This window comes from Dama dama, chromosome 21 (genome assembly GCF_033118175.1).
Source record: "Dama dama isolate Ldn47 chromosome 21, ASM3311817v1, whole genome shotgun sequence".
Taxonomy (NCBI): Eukaryota; Metazoa; Chordata; class Mammalia; order Artiodactyla; family Cervidae; genus Dama; species Dama dama.
The window spans coordinates 54971069-54996476 of NC_083701.1; the positions used below are offsets into that span (position 1 = coordinate 54971069).

Here is a 25408-nt window from a genome sequence, read left to right on the forward strand (position 1 = left end):
GTAACCCCCTCCATCTAACCTGCAGCTCATTCTTGCCTCCCTTCAGGGACCATCACACACCATGTGAACCATCTCCAATATGTTTTATAGATGGAGTTGCCCTCTTTGGATTCTTCTCTCCCCTCTATCTCACACCTGCTCAGCAGAGGTTCCAACTTCCATAGCTCCTATGACCTGCCACACTTCCATATTTACATTCTCATTATAATTGTTTTCAGATGTTGGACTATATGTTCCTCCAATACGATTTGTAGCCCTTTACTAGCAACCATGGTTTTTCTTTTTATATTAAAGATATTTACAGTGCATGTGCAAGCAATCTCATATTAAACATTCAAATGAGTTTTTAAATATAAAGGAATTGAGTTTTTAAATGGCATTCTCTTGGCAAGCACTAAAACTCAACCATGTGTCCAGCACTGTGTTAGAAACAAGGAATTCAGAGATTGAAAAAAAAAATCAAGTTTGTAATAGCAGAAGAGAAATGGATCTTACTTCTCTGCCTCTAATGTACCAAGCACATGCTTCTAATATCTCTTAGGCTATGTTGCAATGCCCTGAAAGTGCCACATGGCCGCTTCTCTTTAGCTTTTGCACCTTCAGGACAGGGAACGAGTATTATAATTTTATGTTCTCATAAAATGGCACAATACCTGGCACATATTCCCATTTTTTGAGAATGTTTGGAATGAACTATTGAACTGAACTAGAGCATAATTTGAGAACTGTTATAATGGAGCCAGTATGGATACTATGGAAGGACAGAAAGGATACCCAGGCTATTTTTCTGTTTCTTGGCTGGAGCAAGCCTCCCTTGCCAAATGACAGCCCTATCAGTTAGCATTTGGACACAGTTTTACTTGGACAATATTTTACTTAAACCGACACTGGCAGTCCTCATTCGGTGGATTACATTTTTGAGGAGGCACTGTAATTTAGAAACATGTAAGTTGGATAAAGCAGGGTCTTGTATTTCTGAACAAGGACTTAAAGCCCAGATTTTTATAGACAAGACTCATGTTTAGTCAAGTTTGATAAACCTATTTTCTTAGGCAGTATGAAGTTTTATAAAGCTTACCAGTGTATTGAATGATCCCACTGGTATTTTGAAACTCATTTGTTTATAAAATGGACATAAAGATTTTCCTGAAGCTTTAATACATGGCTATTTCTGAGGAGTAGACATAGTGTGTCATTCAGGTAAGAAAGAATATTTCTGTATTTTCTGTTAAAGCTTATGTATTGTTTTGAATTTTTATTTGTAATGAGGATGTTTCACTTTTATATAAAAATATACTTTTGTATAAAAATGAGTTAATAGAGTTGATGTGAATATGAGTTGTTTAAAGCTTAAGAATTTGTTTGGGGAGAGGCTTCTGGCTGGAGGGGAAAGGACAGATCTATGAGGCTGCACAAATGGTGGTTTTCTAGAACTCTCTTCAGTTTTAAGAGACGTGACTGAACTGGGCAAGGGGTTATGGATTGACCAGAAGCCAGGGAGCAGAGGCTTTCAGGGGCTGAAGTGTGTCAGGAAGCACACTGGCAGGGTAGGTGGTTTTATGCAGTTGTTAGCTTTAAAAAAACTTTTGATTCCAAGGTGTTTATGATTAAATTACTTCTGTCAGTTCAGGTTGCTCAATGTGTAGGTGGCCTGCTTTGGTTTTATGTTATGGCAAAGAGTGACTGAGATCAGGAAGGTATGAAGGTCAGAGGAGCTTTGGATCACATTACAACTTCAGTTCAGCTCAGTCATGTCCAACTCTTTGCGACCCCATGGACTACAGCGTGCCAGGCTTCCCTACCATCCATCACTAACTCTCATACTAACTAACTAACTCAACTCACCAACTAACTCAAACTCATATCCTTGAGTTGGTGATGCCATCCAACCATCTCACCCTCTGTTGTCCCCTTCTCCTCCAGTGTTCAATCTTTCCCAGCATGAGGATCTTTTCAAATGAGTCAGTTCTTCGCATCAGGTGGCCAAAACATTGGAGTTTCAGCTTCAGCATCAGTCCTTCTAATGAATATTCAGGACTGATTTCCTTTAGGATGGACTGCTTGGATCTCCTTGCAGTCCAAGGGACTCTCAAGAGTCTTGTCTAACACCACAGTTCAAAAGCATCAATTCTTTGATGCTCAGCTTTCTTTATAGTCCAACTCTCACATTCACACATGACTACTGGAAAAACCATAGCTTTGACTGTTTAGACCTTTGTTGGCAAAGTAATGTCTCTGCTTTTTAATATGCTGTCTAGGTTGGTCATAGTTTTTCTTCCAAGGAGTAAGCGTCTTTAAATTTTGTGGCTGCAGTCACCATCTACAGTGATTTTGGAGCCCCCCAAAATAAAGTCTGTCACTGTTTCCCCATCTATTTGCCATGAAGTGATGGGACCAGATGCCATGATCTTAGTTTTCTGAATGTTGAGTTTTAAGCCAATTTTTTCACTCTCCTCTTTCACTTTCATCAAGAGGCTCTTTAGTTCTTCTTTGCTTTCTGCCATAAGGGTGGTGTCATCTGCGTATCTGAGGTTGTTGATATTTTTCCCGGCAATCTTCATTCCAGCTGGTGCTTTATCCAGCCCAGCATTTCGCATGATGTACTCTGCATATAAGTTAAATAAGCAGGGTGACAATATACAGCCTTGATGTACTCCTTTCCCAATTTGGAACCATTACAACTTGGCACCAATCAAAAAGGAAAAGTGAAAGTGTTAGTTGCTCAGTCATGTCTGGCTCTTTGTTTTCTTATGGACTGTAGCCCGCCAGGCTCCTCTGTCCATGGAATTCTCCAGGCAAGGATACTGGAGTCGGTAACCATTTCCTTCTCGACAGGATCTTCCCAATCCAGGAATCGAACCCAGTCTCCTGTATTGCAGGAAGATAATTCAACATCTGAGCCACCAGGAAAGCCCATAGTTATAGCAAAGGCTGTTAATGGATTCATGCTTAGTCCCTCAGTCATGTCCGACTCTTTGCAACTCATGGACTGTAGCCTGCCAGGCTCCTCTGTCCATAAGATTCTCCAGGCAAGAATACTAGAGTCGGTTGCCATTCCCTTCTCCAGGGGATCTTCTGGACCTAAGAACTGAATCTGGATCTTCCTCATTGCAGGTGGATTCTTTACCAACAATCAAAGCTATTATTTAAATGATTCAGTGAATAAACAATGTTTAGCTTTTTTCCTAATGATTTGGAGAGCACCACTGAACATGTAAAAAAAAAGGATACTGGCAAGAGATGGTCAAATGATTATTTCGAAGGCCAAGGCAGGTTCACCATTATCATATAAGGGGTATAACTTCATGCTCCCAAATCTGAAAAAAAATGGCATAGGATAATATTTCTTTATTTAGTCTTGCTTGGTAAAAATCAAAAGAATTTCATTTAGAATGTTAATATAGTGGTATTTTCTGTATATTTAAGTAGGTCACAAGTATGTATTGAAATATCATTTTCCGTTTTACTTTTAATACATACATTACGATTAAAAGATTCATGGCTCAGAAATATAACTCTTAATACTTCAAAATTCTATTATTCCCATTCCCAAATTCACTTTTCTAAGCTACTCCATACAGATATGCATACACTCATGTAGTGGTTTTATTGCATCATATTCTATATACCCTGCACTTGCCTTTTTCATTTAATGATGTGGCTTAGAGCTTATTCTCAGTCATTGCTTATAATGGACCTTGTGCTTTTTCATGGTTGAAGTATTTTACAATTTGAATGCATCAATATTTTATTGTACTTAAATTTGAGAACAAATAATTAAACTTTCTTTCAGCCAGATTTACACCTGAAGAAGGGACTTTAGAGAGAATGATAGGTATTCTAGAAATTCCACATTCTATGGACTGGTATTAGGAGCATGGGATGAAATGAGGAAAGGGACCTACAGGTAACAGTAATGATCAGGAAAGGATCTTGTAAAACTATTTCCAAATGCATATTGTTATAACTTTTTGGCCAAAAGTCTTGTTGGTGCAGACCATGTTAAAATAAGATCTTTTAGATAACAGCTGATTTATAAAGTACAGTCTTCTCTCTTTTTTAAAATATAATGTGTTGTTCTCTTCACCCTTTAGTTCTGTTTTATACTTTGGAATGTTTATAATTACTTCTTGGAAAATAATACTGCTAACAAGAAGGGCAGCTTGCTTTAAAAAAAAATGTAGCAAGAAAGCCAACAATTTGTGGACAGGATGGTCATGTATTTTGACCATGGTTAAGAAGCTACTGACCAGCAATAGATCACTGTTCTATTAAAATATAGGTTACAGCATTTAAGACTATAAATTTAACATTTTATAAGGTGATAAACTGTTCTTCTATGCCCACCATCCTCCCCTAAAAGAGCAATAGTATAATTTGACTATGGACTTTTCGCCCATACATAGTTGGTTTTCCAATTGTAAATTTGGGTAACATTTTAGAAGTTGAATTAGCTGCTTCAGGGTGGTCATTTAATATATAAAGTCCCGTTTAGACTCAAAATTAAAAGGTGACGAGTTGCCACTGTCTTTTTATAAGTCTAGAAACTGTCATTATTTATATTGTAATTGTTTTAACAGAAACTTTTTTAGTGTTTATAGTCCACATTCTGGCTTTGCCTGCTTAATTTTTAAAATTTTGAGATTCAATGATTTCATGTTTTGGTTACATTTTTTATTCAATTATATCTTTGGTTGCAGAAACTAGATTTGAAAGCTTATCTGAATCATTAAATCACCAAATACAGTTACTCAGAGGCTTGTTAAGTGAGTAAAAGTGTTACCAGGGAGTTTTCATAGAGCTTTATGTGCTGTTAATTGCCTGCAATTAAATCTGTTACAAGTAATAATGTACTGTAATCTGTTGAAAACCTCACCTTTCAATTAACCAATTCTCCAACCTTTCCTTCCTTCTCCTTGAAGAGTAGTTTAGGGTCTATTTATTTTCACCTATACATGCCAATTACCTCTGGCCCAGATGTTACTGGCATACCAGGGAATCTGATCTTGAGTACAAGTCTAAATTATTGCTTCTCTTTATACCTTTTTGTAATGTGAATGGTTTGATGGAAAAATACATGTTTCTAATCCACTGGTGCAGACTACCTATTATGAGCTAGTCAATTTACATGTGTTATTTCAAATCCTCACAATAGCCTTACAAAGTTAGTGACACCCCTGTTTTATACAGAAGGAAATAGAGACTCAGAGATGTATAAATAGCTGTTCACAATCAAGAACTGGGAAGGTCAGAGCTGGGAGTCAAGGTCAAAACCATACCTGGCAGACCTGAAAGCACTTCTCTTTCGTCAACTGTTTCCAATGAAATGCAGTTTATGTGTTATAGAGAATAGATTTAGAAGTCAGTCTGTGTAGGGGCTCTCAGCACCAACTCAGCCGCTACCAACTTCTTGACTTAGTCTCAGGTTTCTTATTTGCAAAATAAGGGTACTACCACTCACCCTGATGGATCGTCGTGAAGTGGGAATGTATGGCGCATTGTGGGTCTTCCAAAAAGTGACCTGAAGTCCCCCTCCTGGTTGACACCCGCTGATGAAAGCAAACACATTATAGAATTTTAATTTACTGTCTTGGAACAGAAGAGGCTGATTAGATTGTTGCCATTGCATTTTCCATAGTACATCTTTGGAAAAGGAGAACCGACTACAATCCCAGCAGCAGTGTCATTTGTAGTGGGGGTGTTTTACTTTTTAACCTTCATTTTAATCCCATTTAGAGTTACAAAAATTTCTGAAGGTTCTCATGCTGCCTAGGGCCCCGGGCTGCAGTTTTGTCTCAGCCTATTGATGTGGTGAGCTGTTGGAAGAGGTAGGAGTGATGTAGAAGGAGATGGCATCAGGAAACTAATGAGCTAAACACATATTTCTCTGACCACTAGAATTCCAATTGAGCTAACTGGTACGTTTATGAAAGTCTTACTTGCAAAACCAGTAAATTGTTTGACTGAAATTTTCTTTCTCTTTAAAATTGTTTTTAGGATGCAGAATAGAAAACTGTGATTCTTGCTTTAGCAAAGACTTTTGTACCAAGTGCAAAGTAGGCTTTTATTTGCATAGAGGCCGTTGCTTTGAGGAATGTCCAGATGGTTTTGCACCATTAGATGAAACCATGGAATGTGTGGGTAAGTAGTGTTTCATGTAACTTTCAAATTTCCACTTTTATTTTAACACCTGTTTCTTGGGTGGGGGGGAATGAATGCTGGATGTATTCATTCTAAAAACAAATTGGTTCTCTTGTTATTAATTAGAACTGAAAATTATTGAAGTTCTTTGCTATTGAGTTCTTTAGTCATTCTGCCATTGGGCAGTATCATAAATTATATTTTGCTACAAAATTTGCTGGTAGAACATTAGATTAAACTACTTAAATGCTGAGAATAATGTTTTTATGATTTATGTAATATATCCCCATTTGTTAATTATCTTATTAGTAACTGTTAGAGAAAAACATTTTGTTTAGCAGAAACTGTTTAAGCAGTGTCATGTGGTTAGTTAGTCTATCATTTTCATTATGTGTATTAATTTTATAGCTTCTTGCTTAGCCACACATTTGTATAAAAAGAATCTATTAGGAAGAGATTTTTTTTGTGCCACATATAGTTTGTTGATGATTGACTGCATGTTGCAAAGTACATTAAAATAATTTTACTAAATTAGGCATGTAGAATGCATAATTTAATCACATATATGCTGTTTGTAAATAATAATTAGGAATACATATTTTTATAAATTTTGGGTTTTTTTGGTGTGTTTAAAAAATCTTGTGGCATTTTTTTATGCCACTGATTAAAATGTAAAGGTCTATCAGTACCTACATTTTGATAAATGCCTGAATCTAATCAAGTGTAATGACATCTTCACCACCTCCACCCCCAACATGCCTGAATTTTATTTGCCATGTTTTATATCTGATATGGTGTACAACAGAGCAATGTATTAGGAATGAGACTTTCCATCTTTTTAAAATGGAGACTTAAGTTGAGAACTTTTTTCCTGCATAAATACCAAAGTAGTCTGTAACTATATTTGAAAGTTTGCAGAGAAGACATTTAAATGAAAGATTTTTGAAGAAATGTGTGCTTATGTTCCTATATATGTGTGAATTAATACATGCATATAAGCAACACCCTATTGAAAAATACAGAAAGTCACCGAAAGAGCATATTCAAAATGTTGGATTTGTTTTTGAGAGGCGAGACCCATACCAGTTACAGAAGTCCAGAGGAAATTCTTATGAAACCTTTAAGCATTAACAAATTAACAGTAGTCCTAACAAATTAACAGGAGTCCTATGCATTCCCCTGGATAAAAATCTTAAATAGCTTTGAAAAACCCAAGAGTCAGCGTGATGCCTTATGAAATCTGGAATGAAGAAATATTCATTGTGTGTGGATTCTGTGCCTGGGTCCTCTTCGGCTGTTACACTAGGGGCTTTTAATGGTGAATTTGATGAGGTTTAACTGTATATTTTTATTCTTTTATCCCAGGGGAGTTGCAGAGTAGCCTACTTTTTCATTATATGAAGTTAAAAAAGGAGGATGCTAAAAGTTTTTACATACCTGGGAAAACATACATTTTCAAATATCTGATCATATTTGTTTACTTTTCAAACTATAGCATCAATTTAGGGAATAAGAAATACATACTGTGGTTTCCAGATACCTATTAAAGGAAATGAGATAATCAGAAAATGCAAAACACACTCCCTATCTTTTCATGAAGTATTCATATTTACTTCCAACTAAAACTAACACACTTGTGAATTTCAGTGGGGGCAGGCAGAATTTACTTGTAAAATTTTGTTTCCTCTTCATGGTATGAAAACAGTGTATTTTACTGTAGGTTTTAGCTGTTGAATCTTTTAAAGATAATATATTCCATGTCTTTAGAATGGACTAGTTAACATCCATCAAAAAATGAACCAGTACAAAAAGAAAGTAATAGTTTTTAAATTACTTATGTGGCAGCTTTTTACTTTTATCTGTAACTCCATAATGCAAAAGTTTCCCAAAAGGTATGTACAGGTCTGGGGCTGTACAGCTTAATTTTTGGTATCTGAAAGTGAGGGAGTAGAGAGATACTGCTATGTAAGTTTTGTAACAATGGAGAAATGTATACCAAATTGTTATCTCTGTTTGTTTTTTCTCTATTAGAAGGATGTGAGGTTGGCCACTGGAGTGAATGGGGAATTTGTAGCAGAAATAATCGCACATGTGGATTTAAGTGGGGTCTGGAAACCAGAACACGGCAAATTGTTAAAAAGCCAGCAAAAGACACGATACCATGTCCAACCATTGCTGAATCCAGGAGATGTAAGATGGCCATGAGGCATTGTCCAGGAGGTGAGTTCAGATGATCCCTGTTGTGGACTATGTGCTCTCTGGATTTTCTTCCTCCCTAATCACCCTTGTTCCCAATAAAGAGTATTTATCCTTGAAGGAAATCTCATAATAACATTGGCAAGAGGGTAAAATTCCACACTGAACTTCCTTAGAGACAAATGCTTAAATTGTGAAGAATATAAAATGACTGGTTAATTTCATGATACCTTGAAAGTAATTTAGAAGACAACTTTACAAATCAACTTTTAAAACGAGATTTCTAAAAGTGTGTGTGTGTGTCAGTGTTTTTCTTTTTCTTTTTTTCACTAATGTACCATAAAAGCCAGTTCTTATGAAATCAGGCCTTTGCAGATGTTGCTCTAAGAGAAGCAGCCAACTTTCAGTTGAGAAGAGTTTAGATTAGAAAGGTTTATGGAATCCGTAAAATCATCTGTATCACAACTAGTTGAAGATGACAACTTAAAATAAACTTGCCCAAACACTGGGAGGAATAAACATTGTCTTAATGTTGCCACAATTAGCCGGTTCTCTGTTTTGATAATAATTTGTGGAAAACAGCTACTAGTATGTGTGTGTTTATTTGTGTCTTTGTAGTAATTGTGCTGATTTGCAGTAATTATTCTGTAATAACAGGATTAGGCCCACTTACAAATTGGGAGAAGTGTACATAGCTCAGGTGCCGGCTGGAGCCGAGTGAGTATGTTGAAATGCAGTTCTTAGCGCTGATGCTATGCTTCTGAAAGCATAATCTTTTGTTACTGTTTATTTTATCACTAACGAATGCTGCATTGCCAGAAATGAAGTTAAGACTTTTCTAGTGCACAAAATAGAAAAGCAAAAAAAAGAAAGTTGCGTGTAGAAAATTGCCCTATGAAACAATCAAAACTTTCGTTTGCCTTCATTTCTTGCTGTTGGGGCATAGCTTTCAGCTTTGTGGCTGTAGCCCAGAGAAGAATATATATCTGCCTAGAATGGATTTATATCCCTATTCTGCTGCCTCATAGAGAATGTCTGTGATCCATGGAGGAAGACAAAACTTTTAAGACTTGAAGACTCCAGTCGGCCTTTTGAGAACTATTAGATCCAGATTCAGAAGCTACTATTAGGAAGGCAGCTTTTCCTCCTGAATTAGTTTTGCTTTTCTATGCCGAGTCTTTGAAACAAAGTTTTTTTGGGTCTGCTTTGCACTAACAAGGATGGTTTTGTTCAGTTAAACTGGGTATTTTTCAGTCAAAATATAAGAAAATATTTTCTTACAAAACTAATAAGCCACTTCTTGGATAGCTGAGAGCATTTAACCTGCAACCTTGTGCCTAAAAACAAACCCGATGTATTCAGGTATTGGGAATAAAGGCTTCCTTTGTTGTATATTGTTTATTTAACTACCCCCCACTCCTCTTCCAGCAACGTGGTCCCCCAATTGTGGTTTACGTTAATAGCAAAAATTAACCTGAAAATGCTCCTATAACAAACATGCTTATGTGTAACAAGAACCAGCATGCCCCCCTCCCCTCAGAAACTATTTTGACTTAGCCCTGGTCTTGTTGAGAATTTTGTAGATAACAGCTAGATTTTTAACCTATAATGCTTATTGCATTTTTTTAATGCTTCCAAAAGCAGTGTACTGTCTTAAGAGATATAACCCGACACTGTCAGCAATTAAAATCATGTCAAAACAAAAGTTTATGTATCATCTGTTAGTATTTTCTTTGACAAGTGAACCAGTAATGAACTCTTATTTAATTTACATTTAGGTTTTGCCAAATATTATTTATTAGGATAGACATTTGCAGAGACAAGCTATTGCTCTAATCCCTGTATTGACATATTCAGCTTAATAAATTCAATTTTTAAGTAACCTTTAAAGTTAGTAGGTTTAAAAAGTTATACTGGAATTTGTTTTCTGTTTTATAAAAAAGGAACTAACATAAAATTGATAGAAATGGAAAATGACTCTGCAATAAAATAACTTCTATTTACAAATGTAGGAAATGAAAACTAGAAAATTAATTTTGGAACTTGAGCACCAATTGATAAAAATTGGCATAACTTCCAGTGGAGTGTCCCACCTTGCCTCAGGTGAGAGAGGAAAAGGTTCCTTTCTTCTGTAGTTCATGGTGATTAATGGAAGAATGGAGAAGAAAACCACTTTATCCCATTTTACATCTTGACTTGATTTCAGTGATCTGCTTTGACAAACCATGCAAAAATGTAAGTCGTAATCAGGTTGGGAATACAGGCATTTTTCAGATCTTTTCAACATATGTATGGATTTTCCTCTTGTTGGAGCCAATCTTAACCTGATTGCACACAAACGCAGCCTTAACCTCCTTCACACTAGAGCACAGGCACATTAAAATCAGCTGCTTTTCATTACTGGAAGGCATAAGTTAGAGGTCAGCAAAATGGAGTAGTCCTAAGTAAATATATAAGATATTACACTAAAAACTATTAAAAATGAACCAATAAATGGCTGTAATATTTAAAAACAACAATGTAATTCTTTAGCCTATTTTTCCTTAACTATCAATGCTTATTTGCTTTAAAACAATGAAAGGATATTTGAAAATATCTTAAGTCATGGACTGATACATGACATGAAGTAAGCATCCATTTCCAAACTTTTCTTGATCAGTTATCTTCTCTTTCATTTCTGATTATGTAATCTGTAGAGTTCCTGGGGCTTTTCTGACACTCATTCCTCAGGATTCCGGTCTGGTGATCAGACGATCTGGGTCTCTGCACCCTGTCACCTCATTAATTCTACGATCCTTGGCAAGTCACTTAACCTCTCCTGGCCTCTATTTCCTATTTTAAATTGAGGGTATTGGGGTAGGCAGTCTTGAAGATCCAGTCCAGTTCTAAAATCCAGTGATTCTAAGACTAATTGCCAAAAATGACATGGATATATTTTGTGGTTGTCATGTGAAGGGTGAGGAAGAGAATTGTAAGCCCAGGAACATTGTTTTATGACCGAGAACTGAACACTTTTCCAGTAGCTAGAACTGTGCATTTGTGCAGCCTTTTCCATCTGGCAGTTCACACTCTTCCTCTCTCCTCCTTCCTTTTGAAAGACTCTCAAAGACTGAACAAGATTCTCGTAAAATCTTCAAATGACTTATAGTTTAGTTAGTGGGGGATACGGAGAAAGACAGCAGGAGGATGGAGAAGGAAAGAGGAGGGGATCATAAAAAGATAGTGGGAAAAAGGGAAAGGGTAACAATGAGTTAGAGGGAAAAAACTGAACAATGAGTGTAGGAAGCAAGGGATAAAAGAACAGATTACTAAAAATGAACACTTGGCTCCCAGCAGATGTAACTGTCTTCACTTCTCTCCCTCCCACCCTGAGCTCACTAATAGAATTCATTACGATGGAACCAAGTTATCCTACTCATATATGCAGCTTTAAATGGAAGAAATTTAGTCTGCACTATGTTGTACCTTAGGCAATATATTAATAGAAAAATATGAATGTGCTATTATCATATTTAAGTGACAAATGGAAGAACAAAGTCATGGCTACTCAGGTACAAAGTTGGGAGACATTCATGTATGGAGGGGAAATGTCATTTGGAGGGGACAGTAGTCTTTCACAGGGTTGACCAATGCCAGCCCAACCTGAAATAGTCTGTCCCATCTGTAAAGTCCCATGACAGCTAATTCTAACTTATTCATCAGGTGTTTATTGAGCAGTGCTGTGTACCAATCATTGGTACACAGTTCTAACAGTGTTTTTTCTGCTGGGTATCATGACATTAGAGAAGTGGATAGTGCCTTACTACATATGGAGAGGTGGGAGCCGTATGAAGAAAAGTAAAGCAGGATAAGTAGCGAGTGAAAGACGGGTGTATTATGTCGGGTGTTCAGGGAAATTGAGGGAGTAACATTTGATCACAAATCTGAATGAAGGAGATCTTTTGAAGACCTAAGGGAAATTTTCTTTCTTTTTTTTTTTTTTTTTTTTTTTAGCTCTCGACTCAATGGCTATGTTTTTTGAACATCATTGATTCCCCCATTACCTATTAGAGAAGAGGAAGGAACTGGGATCTAGGATTCTTTTACTGGGCCACAGAGATGTAGCAAGTTATTAATGGTAAAGCCAAGAGTGGGAAGCTCATGCTTACCTGTACCTTTTCCTTGGTCCTTATTATAAAATGCAAAGATAAACCCATAGTTGTCTAACATCAAAGTAACTGACTTTAAACTATTTCTCCCTCCACCTCAATGCATCATTTTATTTTTGTTTTACTAAGTGTTTCTTAAAAACATGACACTCTGCCATCACTATCACCTCCCAACGTCTTCCCAATTGAGATAGCTAGTGAAACATACCCCAATGGTCATTTTATAAATGCAAAGTGTTGAGTCACTGGCTTTGTTTCAATTCCGCCATTCCTACTTACAGCCATTCCTATAAGCCATTCCTGCCTTACAGGAGAAGGTCCTCTTCTTCCGTAATTTAAGTATCATTGGCCCTCAGTTTGTTGGGGGGGAAAGTGTGAGTGCAAGATTGTTCTTTCATCCTTAGTCTTTCAAGGTCACCCTTCCATTGAGGCTGTCCCAACAGAACCACACGGAGCACTCTTCTCTGCCCCTTTGCTCCCTGGCCTGCCCAGGAGCCCTGGGATCTGAACCCAACCCCACTTCTAGTAGCTTGGTGCCTGGAATGGCTTCTCTTTTTCTGACACATCTAAGCAATCAGATGGTTAAAGTAATTTAGGTAATGCTTGGACAGATGTACAGACAGCCTTCTGTCTTTTTTGCTCATGGCTGCCTCAGCATTACCATACTGCAGCTGTTAGTAACAATATGGTGCAATTCTTTAAGCCTTAGGTCATATTTTCTCAGGACTGTGCTAAAATTTAAGTATAAAAACTGCTACTACTTAGGATTTTAACTTGAAAATAACTCACTCCTCCTCTTATGTGACATTATTTGACCAGCATCTACTTTGTGTTTTTAAGTGGCTTTTAACTTTGTTGTTCTTTAGTCACTAAATGGTGTCTGACTCTTTTGCAACCCCAGGGACAGTAGCCCACCAGTCTCCTCTGTCCATTGGATTTCCCAGGCAAGAACACTGGAGCGAGTTGCCATTCTCTTCTCCAGGGCATCTTCCCACACCAGAGATCAAACCCACATCTCCTGAATTACAGTCAGATTCTTTACTGCTGAGCCACTGGGGAAGCCCTGGCTTTTAACTTGATAGGATCTAAAAGAAAATACTATTTAGCCACCTAGAACCAGAATCTCTTGTAAACATCTACTTTTTAAAGGCAATATTAATAAGACCTCTTTAGTTTTTGTTTTCTTTGTATAAACTGACAGCAACATGTGGATTAGGTATTAGACACTATAACTAAAGATGATTGTAGATTGTGATGGATTAAACCAAGAGCAGGAAATAAGCACATTTTCAGTAGATGGGGTCAAGAAAATATGCTTTAGACATATGTTCTTTATTTCTCTACATTTTGTTTACATTTGAGTTGCAATTTATGTGGTCTGTTTTATACAAGCCAACCTCAAAAGCAGTTTGGAGGAGAGAGGATAAGAGAAAAACCTCTTTTCTTTTGAAACTTTCAGAGTTGTCAAGAATATAGATATTGAAATTTTTATATGAAGAAGAGAGCATCTAGAAAAGAATTCTTTTTGCCCTTTTGTTTGCTATGGTAAATTGTTTCTTTTAAAATCAGTGATTTGTGTTAGTCGCCTTAAGAAAATTGTACTATTTCCTGGGTACTTTGGACACATGGCAGCAAATGGTAATTTTTTTTTTTTTTTTTATTATTAAGTTGGGGCGGTCACTCATAAGCAGCCACATCTTAAATGTAAATGTATGCTTATCATATAAAATTGACATTTAACAAAGATCCACCTGCTTCCCAAACATTTCTCTTAGTAAAGTATCTGTAAGTCCTGCTTCATTTGTCTTAACAATGAGCCTTTAGGCTGTGTCTTGGGGTGTATCCCCTCTCGCTGCTGTCCCCACCACCACACACTATTTTAAGTTTTTTAACTTATTTCTGGAAAAGTGACTAGGGGATAACCAATGTCACCTGGTGATGGTGGTGGTGGTAGTTTTTGTTCTTTGCTTGTTTGGGCTTTTTTCTGGGTGTGGGGGGCAATGATTTTTTTTCAGATTTTTAAGTTCTCACATTTCAGAAGGTAAGGGTCTGAGGAATTGGGGAGCAGAAAAGTGGGGCCTGGTGTGCGGTGCACGGGAGCTCGTGGAAAGTCCAGAGAGGGCAAGACGCAGTGCAGCCTTGGACCCAGACACAGAAATTCAGGGGCATGACCAATGCCCATCTCATGCACTGAGAGAGGGGATTTAACACAGCCTCTTGTCCCTTCGAGCCTGTCCTGGGGCCAGGCTTGCTCGCCCGAGGGGTCAGGGAGTGAGTGAGCGAACCCACACCTCTGTGCCATTCTCTGCAGCTTCCAGTCTGGAATCGCTATGAGCCCCATGTAATTAGAGTCTGGAGCAACATGTACTAGTCTCTTTTATGGGCACTCGTAAAAAGGATTTCTCAACTACGTATGCCACTGAAGGTCTATGTGTAACAAGGCAAGGATAGGAACGTTTTGGAGGAGGCTTTCTTTTATGAATTCTACCCAGCAGTAAGCTACTCTGATCTTAATGTAAAATATATAAAACAATTTTTACAACACTCTAAAATAAAAACAACTTTAATAGGACACACATGGTGTCAGTGGTAGATTTTTTTTTTTCCCCCCTTTTTACAGGAGAGTTTTTTTCCCCTCCCTTATGAGATAAGGGAGTCTCAAGTATAAATCCCCTAATGGTCTCTTGGAACAACTTATTTTCCTCATCAGACACCTCTCTGGGATCTTTAAACGGTGTTGATAAAAAGAGCACATGCGGTTCGCTCGGTGAGATTTCCTGTAAATACTCCAGCTACTGGATTGACCTCCAGTTGGACTCATGGATATCCTCCAGGATTAGGACGCAGAAAGAAAACATTTTCATGGAAATGATGACAGAGTTCTACTCAAATCCCAGCGTGGTTCATGTTGTCATCGTACAGAAGTGGTTAAGACGACAAAATTACTTTGTGCAGCAGAGAGGGGCAAAGTTCAGGTGGCAAACTTGATTCCAGTTTAAACTCAAAATGTAAGGGCAGTAGATTCTACTTTACAGTTGATTTGTTTGTGTAATATTTGGACCTAATATTCTGTGTAGCAGCCTTATTTTCTTGTTTTTGAGGACTTTGGAAATGAGTAAAATTATTTGAACTGATGTAGTGCAGAGACATTAATAATTGGTGTCATACCCTATAGCCTGCCCGTTACTCAAAGGATTTAATGATAACTTAATGTAAAAAGTATTTGATAACATGCTAAAACAAAACAAATTTTTAAAGATCAGAACTAGGAAAAACTTACAATAAGAGCTAAGGACTGACAAGGAGAATGGGCCATGTGAATATGTGTTGGGTGAAATAATCGGGCCAAAAATTTGACCTTGGGTTTCCTACCAGGTAGTAGGAAAATGTGGCTATGATTATATCTTAATTAAAAATAAATGGTTAGTTATAAAATATAGTGTCAATTTCATAACAGCTTTAGGAGAGAAAATCACCACACGTACACATATGTATATACATACAGCACATATATACCCATACATATACACAAACATATGAATATATACATATGCCCACATACATGTATGTATATATGAATGTATATGCATATTCACACATTGATACATGACACACAGGTATGTATACTTCACCTTCAAGACACATTAAGGTGTGCACAAGGGGTGAGACTTATATTGTAGAATTAAGGAAACTAATAATTCTCACAGTAAGGGAAATATTCTAGTTCCATGAGAAGGTAAACACTAAACAGATTTCTCAAGTGGGAAATCATACCGAGAGCAAGGAGTAGTACGGCAGACAGTGTCTTCAAAAACACACATGTCAAACATATGTATGTTTCTGGAGGTGGAGGGCAACTTGGAAGTGTTTATCCCTCAGTGAAGGGAGAAGATTTAATAGTGAAATATGAGTCTACAGAGGAACAGGCATCATGGAATCAGGACGTTCTGACTTACCAGTTACATTTGAATGCAGTCACCCACTAGGTTCTTTTAGTGAATATTGAATCCGCTGAGAACTTCATGGTATCCAGAGAATCTAGAAAAAGTGCTTTTGTATTGAGGGTCAACTATGCTTTGAGCTTGTCAATAAGCCAAGTATCTTTTCTACCTGGTAAGATGTTCCTAACTAAGTTCAGAAGTTGTGTATTTAGATGCTGAGTTACGTCTGGTGATTATCTCAGGCCCCACACTTAACGTTTTAAATACCTTTTTGTGATATTTGTTCTCTAAGCCTGGCCTTCAATTATTTTAACCTTTAAAAGTGGTTTGACATGAGAGAACGACGTGGATTTTGAATAAATTCTTACTGAGTTGAATTGACTTCATTTTTAAAGATTTTTAAAAAATATATTTATTTGGCTGTGTTGGGTCTTAATTGTGGCATGCGGGATCTTCATTGCATCATGTGATACATGGACTCTAGTGTGCTTACTGTTTATCTCCCTATGGAACTATACAATCAATCAAGAGTTAGTCTTCCCATGCATGTGGGATCTGAGTTCCCCAACCAGAGATTGAACCCATGTCTCCTGCATTGCAAGGCAGATTCTTAACCACTAGATCACCAGGGAAATTCTGAATTGACTTTATTAAAATATATTACAAGGTACCTTCTAATGCCTCTTTCAGGTTTACTTCCCTTATATAATTCAGGTATTAAGAGGTGGAGCTGAGCTTCAAATGCAGTCTGTGATTTTCCCCTAGCTATGTCTATAGGTTCATCAAATCAATTATTTAAATCTTATGTTTTAAAGAACCAGGCAAATGGGGAGTGGGAGGTGATAGAAACAAAAGTTTATAGTCTAGTTGGGGATGAAGAAAATGCACATTACAAAGTAATATAAAGAAACAAATGTAATGTAAAATAACCAAAGAAATAAAATTGAATTTGTAAATATAAGTATTATTATAGGCCCTGAAATGATAGGAAACATATCCTGTTTTAGCTGTTGTGCAAGGGAATGCTTCCTGAGGAGCAAAACATATAGGAGAGGTGGGTGAAAAACGTGTTTGAATAGGGAGATCGTTTGAGACAGAGCATTGTAGGAAAAAGATATAGATGCCAACGAGAACCTCTTGTGTCCAAGGGAGGCTGAGCAGAAGAGCCTGGCTGGAGCTCAGATATTGAGGATGGCAGTCGTAAGCAGCTCACAGCAAAAATACAAGTGGTAAACTGAATGTGTGAAGCACCTCTTTGGAAAGAACAGGATTTTGAATTTTATCTTGAACAAAGAGGAGTCCTAGGGGACTTCTGTGCATGGGAGTATTTTGGTAGAACACCCATTGAAGGTGGGAGTGGCCGAGGGTGTGTTGGTACAGTGCAATGGGCTTCCCAGGTGGCGCTGGTGGTAAAGAATCTGACTGCCAACGCAGGTGATCCAAGAGATGCGGGTTTGATTCCAGGGTGGGGAAGATCCCCTGGAGGAGGGCATGGCAACCCACTCCAGTATTCTTGCCTGGAGAATCCCATGGACAGAGAAGCCTGGTGGGCTCCGTTCATGGGGTTGCAAAGAGTCAGATACAACTGACCACATACACACAGGAAGAAGGTAAACTGCATGTCTCGATTTGGGGCAGGGCATCAAGCAGAGTCTTGAGTTTGGGAGAATTCCCAGAGAATACTTCTGGGTTCTGATGTTTATGCATTTTTCTGTAATGCTTGCTTCTCTAAAGAGCACAGGATTTTGCCTTGACTCGCTGTCCACTGTGACCCTTAAATCTTTTCCTGCCAACTTTCTAAGCCAAGCCATTCCCCAGTTTGTATTAGTGTGGTTTATTTTTTTAAGATCTAGACACATTTTGCATTCACCTTAACTGAACTATGGGCTTCCCTGGTGGCTCAGATGGTAGAGATTCTGCCTGCAAAGCAAGGAGACCCCAGTTGGATCCCTCGATTGGGAAAATCCCCTGGAGAAAGGAATGGCTACCCACTCCAATAGTCTTGCCTGGAGAATTCCATGGACAGAGTCCGTGGGATCGCAGAGAGACAGACACGACTGAGTGACTAACACTTTAGCTGAACTATATTTGCTTTCTAACTGCCACTTCCATTTGCCACTTACCAAGACCCTTGGATGTATTTTTCCCTACTTTTTTGTTTATGATGTTACCCTTTGAATGGATGTCCTTTACCAGCCATCTTGGAGTATTCTGACAGTTTAAAGTACGCAAATCAAATATTATTCAGGGAAAGGATGAAATGATTCTCCTGGACCCAATTTCAATTGTATAATCTAAGATGGTTTTATCTAGCATGTTGTTTACTAGCATCTGCCTGGAATGCTGGGTTGAGAAGGAATCTGAGTTAAATGCTATTTAGGAGAAAACTGTATAGTTATCAATTTGCACTGTTTGTGGTGTGGGATGGGAAATAATGTTGTATTTGTTCCCACTAATTCTCTAACCCTCCAAGTCCCCAACACAAACTTGGCTATCTTTGATAAATAGTCATCAACCTTCTATCTTATACCTTTAATGGTAGTGAATGAGTGTATATTGGAAAAAAGCAATATGAAAAACTAGTGGAAAGAGTTGTAAATTTGGTTTATACTGGTCTTGGTCCCATACTGGTTGAATGGCATTAGTCAAATTACTTAGTTTCCTAAAACTTAGTCAATTATGAACTGGGGATATTATGTCAAGGGATTGTTGTGAGGAGTAAATGAGCATATATGCAAATTGATGGATTCTTATTATTCTCTACATTTTGTTGTAACTTCCTTGTTAATTCTGCTATATTTTCCATTCTTCCCAGGGTTTACTCTTACCTGGTCATGCTCTCATTCAACATGAATCATCTCCTGTTTGAGCCCCAATCCCACAGATCTGGCCGTCGATGCTTCCTTAGATATCCTGCCAGCATGTCAAACTAAGCGCAGCTGAAACCCACCTTACTATCCTTGCAAAGCCTTGTTTTTCTGGGAATGGCTAACATTTCTAAAGGCATCACTAGCTTCCCACTTACCTAGGACCTCAGCCTTGCCTTTAAATCTCTTCCTCACGTTCACACAAATTAAGCTCAGATCTTTGCTCAGCCACCTAAAAAATTTGAAAACTTGAAAAGTTTACTTAATCTTTCTACGTCTCAGTGTGTATTATATTTGGAACATAATAATAGATGCCTGCTGCATAGGATTTCTAAGAGGATTAAACATCATTCATACCTTGCCTTACATGGGATCAAGGATCAGAAAATATGGGTTGTTATTTCATCTTTTTAAAATAACTGCTTATCCAGTTCTGTGTCTCCACTGTTCCTTTTTATTTCTGTCATCTCTACTTGACTTAAAGCCTTTTTATTCTCTCTACCTAGAAGATTGTAATATCCTTTGGAAGGCGGAGAGAATGTAGGTTAATTCGCATTCCAGTTAACAGTTGTTTCAGCATATTCAACATTAAACTCTTCTAACGTCAATTTGGCAATGCACTCCAGTATTCTTTCCATGATAATCCCATGGACAGAGGAGCCTGGCGGGCTATAGTCCATGGCGTCGCAAAGAGCTGGACAGAGCTGAGCGACTGAGCATCTGTGCACACATAGTGTAATCTAGGTGGTAAAACTGAAACAGTTCTAGGAATGGCTGGGACAGCCACTGAGTGTCCTGATTAGCACAGGGTCTAGGACAGAGCAAGCCTCAAGTGTTGAAAGGGATGAAGGCTGCAGTATAACTAGGAAAGGTTAATAGTGGCTGAAAAGGTGATACATTCAGAATATAGATCTGGAGTCATGGGGGGTTTTGAGTAAGTAAAACTGAGTAGAGGGAGAAGATCAAATGAGCAAAAACATAAAAAATGGATCTGTGTATCTACTAAATAAGTAGACATGGGGCATCTACTTGATATAATGTATGTGTCAGGAAGCAAAAAAGGAAAAGTTGGGGCAAAATGAATAGAAAGACAACAAGTCAGTAAATTCTTCAAAATTAATAATTACCAAATTAAGCCTCATGGATTGACTGGTGCCAGAAAAAAATTGAGACTAACTAAAGAATTATCACAAGAGAGTTTCTGCTGATTTATGATGATTCATTTACAAACCTGAAGCTCACCCAAGGAGTTACTCAGAAAGAAGGATGGGTATAGGGGGTGGATGTATAATAGATACAGCAATGCATGTCGCTTCACTGCACCTAAAGACATTTTTGCTGTGGGAATTCAATTTCTTAAACCCATTATGTGTCAGTCATTTAATCTTGAGAGAGTAAGATCCATCAGTTGAGGGGAGGATGGGATCCATAGAAGGGAAGAAGTCTCTAGACATAGATCCAGGAGTAGCCAAGCTAGATTCTCTGCAGGATTTCACAGGGCGTGGGTTGCTTCATGGCTTGTGAGGAGGAGGCCCGGCAGGGAAGTATCTCATCTCTCACCCTGGCTAAGAGAGAATAACTTTACTTTTTTCCTTTTTATGTTTTGGGTTTGTTTTGTTTTTTTTTTTTTTTTTTTTTTTTAATGAGTTTTCCTTTGCAGGGGAAGGGGAGGGAACTTGTCTCTCTCTAAAACAAAAGTTTAAGTTGTATTCATTTACATCCTTTCCTTTACAGGGCAGAAGCTAAGGTGCAGAGAGGATGAGTGAACTCCCCAGGGTAACAGAGGATAAGGGCAAAGCTTGGTTCTGGCTTAGACACCAAACCTAGAGGTCTTGCTTCCATACAGCCTCCTTTTTTAAAAAAAAACAAAAAAACTAGAGTCGAGTTTCTTTACAATGTTAAGTTTCTGCAGCATAACAGAGTGAATCAGCTGTAAGTACATATATATCCCCTCCTGCTTGAGCCTCCCTCCCCGCCCTTGCCATCCCACCTCTCTAGGTCATCACAGAGCACCCACACAGCCTCTTTTCTGCTCAGCGTATAGTTCTCTCTGGGAATTCCTCAGAGGTGCTGTGACTAGGATTTTCATGTTCTTGCACATATACATCTCCTCTACCAATTAGCACTTTATTTTTGCAGTATTTTCTCTCCAAATAGTGGTATAAAACTCAGCTCGGGCTGATTCAATAAAGTATGTGCTTTTCGTTAGGGTGGACTGTGCAAGATTCTGTGATGGACCAATAAGACTGCCCCAATCCTGCCTTTAGCTAGCTTACAGTTTTTCAATTGGGTATGCAAATTACATAGAGTTAAATATGGTATTAGATGGACAAGTACATGATATGCTCCAAACACAACTTTATTTCATCTTGGGCTGCCAGTCTTACTCAGTAGGTATTATCTTCCCTTGTTCCTAGGGGAAAATCTTGGCAGGCCTTACATCTTTTCTGCTCACTTTTTGGTGAAAAAGTCCTATGGTCATTTTGTCATTGATATAGCCTTGATTTAATTATTAGATAATAACCAAAAACTAGAAACTTGAATTCATAATAAGCCTTTGATTATTATCTCAGAGAAAATGTACAACAGACTTTGACTGGTACAAAGAGCCCATTTTTTAAAATATCTACGTATAAAAAAAAAATCTACTTTCCAAGCTATCCCTTTCTTCAAAATTCTAAAGGAAATAAACCTCTGATGAAATGGTAAAAAGTAAGTAATGCTAATTCCTGTAAGATGTATATTGTGTAGACTCCTGTTCCTTTCGTCTCTTTTCATTTTACATCAAAACCATAGGAGGAAACCACACGCATGTCTTGCATATGTGCAAAGATTTCTTGTAGTATTCTTGTATTTTCATGTTGAGAGTGGTATTGATAACCTTAGTAATTTAAAGTAATTTCTGCTTCAAATGCCAAGTGTCTGTAGCATTTCAGATCTTCCTCTATTTGGTGTAATTGTCAGCTCTAAGCTCACAGACTGACCTAATACAGTCATCAGATATGCTTTGAATTAAGAGTTATTTGGCTAACTTCTGTAGCCCTGTTTGAAGCAGTGCAGTGTGTTGCCGTTACCAGTTTGCATCCACTTTATCAGAAACATAAGACCTGTATATCCCAAGAACCACTATGTGAAATTTTCAACCAGGTGGATGACATGTGAGCATATCTGGTTGCAAAACTATAACCATCGGTAGTAGCCTAATTCGAACCATGCCTTTTATAATAGCTTACATTTATGAAGAACTTGCTTAAAGGAGTTCAAACAAGGGTGGTGACCTCTTAGACACCCATATTTTAAAATCCTTTTTTTCAATCGGACAGTCCTTAAGTCGTTCATCTCTTATGCAACTTTTAGTGTTTGGTAACAAATGATTCCACAGCCAGTGTTATGCAATGAATGCACAGTGAAAGATGGATTGAAAATTCAAAACTTGTGGTCATTTACTCTTGTACACACACGTGTGAGTGTGTGTATGTGTGGCGGGGATGAGAATTAGTGCTTTCTGTGCTGCATTTAGGGAAATGTTCAATGTTGTGCTAGGCATTTTGTTTGACAGTTGTCACATTGTTTTCATTGTCTCTCCATTTTGTTTATTTCCCTTTTTCTTAAGCAGCCTGATGAAATCTCATCAGCTAACTGGGATTGAATTTTGATGAGTGCCAAGTTGCTTTGATGAAATCTAGTGTAATTATCTTAAACTCGACTTTATTTGGCTTTAATGCTGGCATTTTCCATATTGAGAAAATTAGAGCTTTAGTCTGCTACTGGAGATAGAAGCTCTGGAGGAAACAAAGATAGCTCAAACACAAAAAGGAACGATAGGAGAAGTTCATTTCATACCTTTGTTTCAGAACTACTGTCCACACATTCAGACTTCTTTAAAAAAAAGCATCCATTCCTTTTAATAGTGATAAGATCAGAATTAGCTATCAGCCAAAACTACCCTCACCCATGAACTTAGAGAAATAGTTTTCTTGTTGACCAGGAAAAAAGCTTTCGTGTCCCATTACCTGGATTTTCCCAAGGGGGACAAAAATATTTTGTATATTAAATATAAGATGATATTCCCTTTTGTCAACCAAGGAAACAACTGAGCTTTTAAATTGTACCTCCTAGTGATATTTTAGGCTACAAAGCCAGTACTATAAAGGAATCAAAGAATTTTGGAGTCAAAAGACTCCTATATTTAAATCTTAATTTCTGATTCTTATGACATAGAGGAGATTAAACTTGCTGAACCCTTGTGTGGTTAAATTAGGTGATACCATTGTTACCAATGGTATCTCTTTGCCGTCCACAGCCATACCACTCTGAATGTGCCCAATCTCGTCTGATCTCAGAAGCAGGGTTGGGCCTGGTTAGTACTTGAATAGGAGACCAGTGTATCTCTTTGGAGATCATTATAATGCCAGAATTTCAAGAGGTTTAGGCCATGGTTGTACAATAGGATCTTCAGAATGTTCACACAGTCTGAAATAGGACATTTAGCTCTTCAGCTAATATATTTTCCCCTTTTACATAGGATGCCATCAATCTTCTGGTGTCCCCAAGGCTTCTAAATCTAATGTGTATTGGTTGTAGAATTAGAAGTGATAGCCTGCTTTTATTCCATAACCATGGACAATGCAGCCACCTTCATCAATTCTTAAAAAGACTGGGGCTGCTCTTTGGACACTTGGAGATACTTATCTCAGTTTTCTGATTTGAGTCGATTCCCTAAAGTGATTTTAGAATTTTGACTTGCAAAGTCTGGCACAGAACATTCCCGCTCAAAAATGCTTATAGATGGTGGAAGTTTAATGGAAGACAGATAATTGGTGGTAGAGAATTCAAGGCAGTTCTATAGCCCTGAAAGAAAGTTATGGTATGTTACATTTCTTCAAAATCATCTGTTTTTGTACCTTCACATAACCTAATTCAAATTATTTCCTTTTTCATGTTTTTTTCCTGGGTTAGTTTTCAGTGGGCATAACCCACCTGATCTATTAAACACTAACTTTAAAGGGTTCACTTCTTAGTTTTACTACATTGTTTATAGAGTGTTCAATCAAGGACCACTTCAGAGTTACAGCATTACTGGGTTCTGCCAACTGTGAAACCAAGCTGCTTTTCTGTTTAGAAACAGAATGTGTGTGTTGGTCGCTCAGTCATGTCCTACTCTTTGCAACTCCATGGACTGTAGCCCACCAGGCTCCTCTGTCCATGGAATTCTCCAGGCAAGAATACTGGAGTGGGTTGCCATTTCCTTCTCCAGGGGACCTTCCCAACCCAGGGATCAAACCCAGGTCTCCTGCATTGCAGGCAGATGCTTGACCATCTGAGCTACTGGGGAAGTCACTAAAAGCAGAATGGGATCACCTAAATGCCAACTCCTCACTTGTTAAGTTTACTTGGGGTCTGACTGATGCCCATTCTGATGGAAATAAGCCTTTATCAGAGTGGTATCTTATGGTGGTGTAAATTTCATTGCATTTAATATTTAAAGTAATTTATGAATTATCTGGTAAGGGTTATCTTAGTGGATTTTACAGATATAGCCCCAAAACACAAAATAAAAATGTTCCATATTTATTTATGTACCACGTGCAGAAATTACCTCTTATAAATGATTTCAATGTACTCTTTATTATACTGATTTTTTTTTTTTTTTTTGTACTCACTTATTTAGCTGTTGTGGGCTTTCCTGGTGGCTCAGATGGTAAAGAATCTGCCTGCAGTACAGGAGACCAGAGTTTGATCCCTGGGTCAGGAAGATCCCCTGGAGAAGGGGATGGCTACTTACTCCAGTATTCTTGCCTAGAGAATTCCATGGATAGAGGAGTCTGGCAGGCTGTAGTCCATGGGACTGCAAAGAGTCAGATATGACCGAGTGACTAACACATTTAGTTGTTGCAGCTGTTACTATTATCACCATAATCTAGAAAAGATCTGGTGAAGCTTTTGTATACCCAAGTCCTAGACTTCCATGCAGTTTGATTTAGAGAAAGCCACCACAGAAGATAATTTCTAGATGAAGAATATAAGAGAGTAAATTGTAGCAGCTCTGTTCTCAGGCTCTTTAATGGGTTCTGACTGTGGTCTACGCCACAGCTCCAGATGAGTTGAAAATAGT

The 25408-nt window shown here is 37.9% G+C and overlaps 1 protein-coding gene across 1 annotated transcript in view; it reads left to right on the forward strand.

Annotated features, from left to right (window-relative positions):
* Window positions 1-25408, forward strand: part of RSPO2 (R-spondin 2) — a 161391-nt gene that overhangs the window by 100269 nt on the left and 35714 nt on the right. The window contains exons 4-5 of the mRNA XM_061122854.1: window positions 5998-6141; window positions 8173-8361. Coding sequence (XP_060978837.1) covers window positions 5998-6141; window positions 8173-8361 — 333 coding nt within the window. The remainder of the gene's footprint in view (window positions 1-5997; window positions 6142-8172; window positions 8362-25408) is intronic.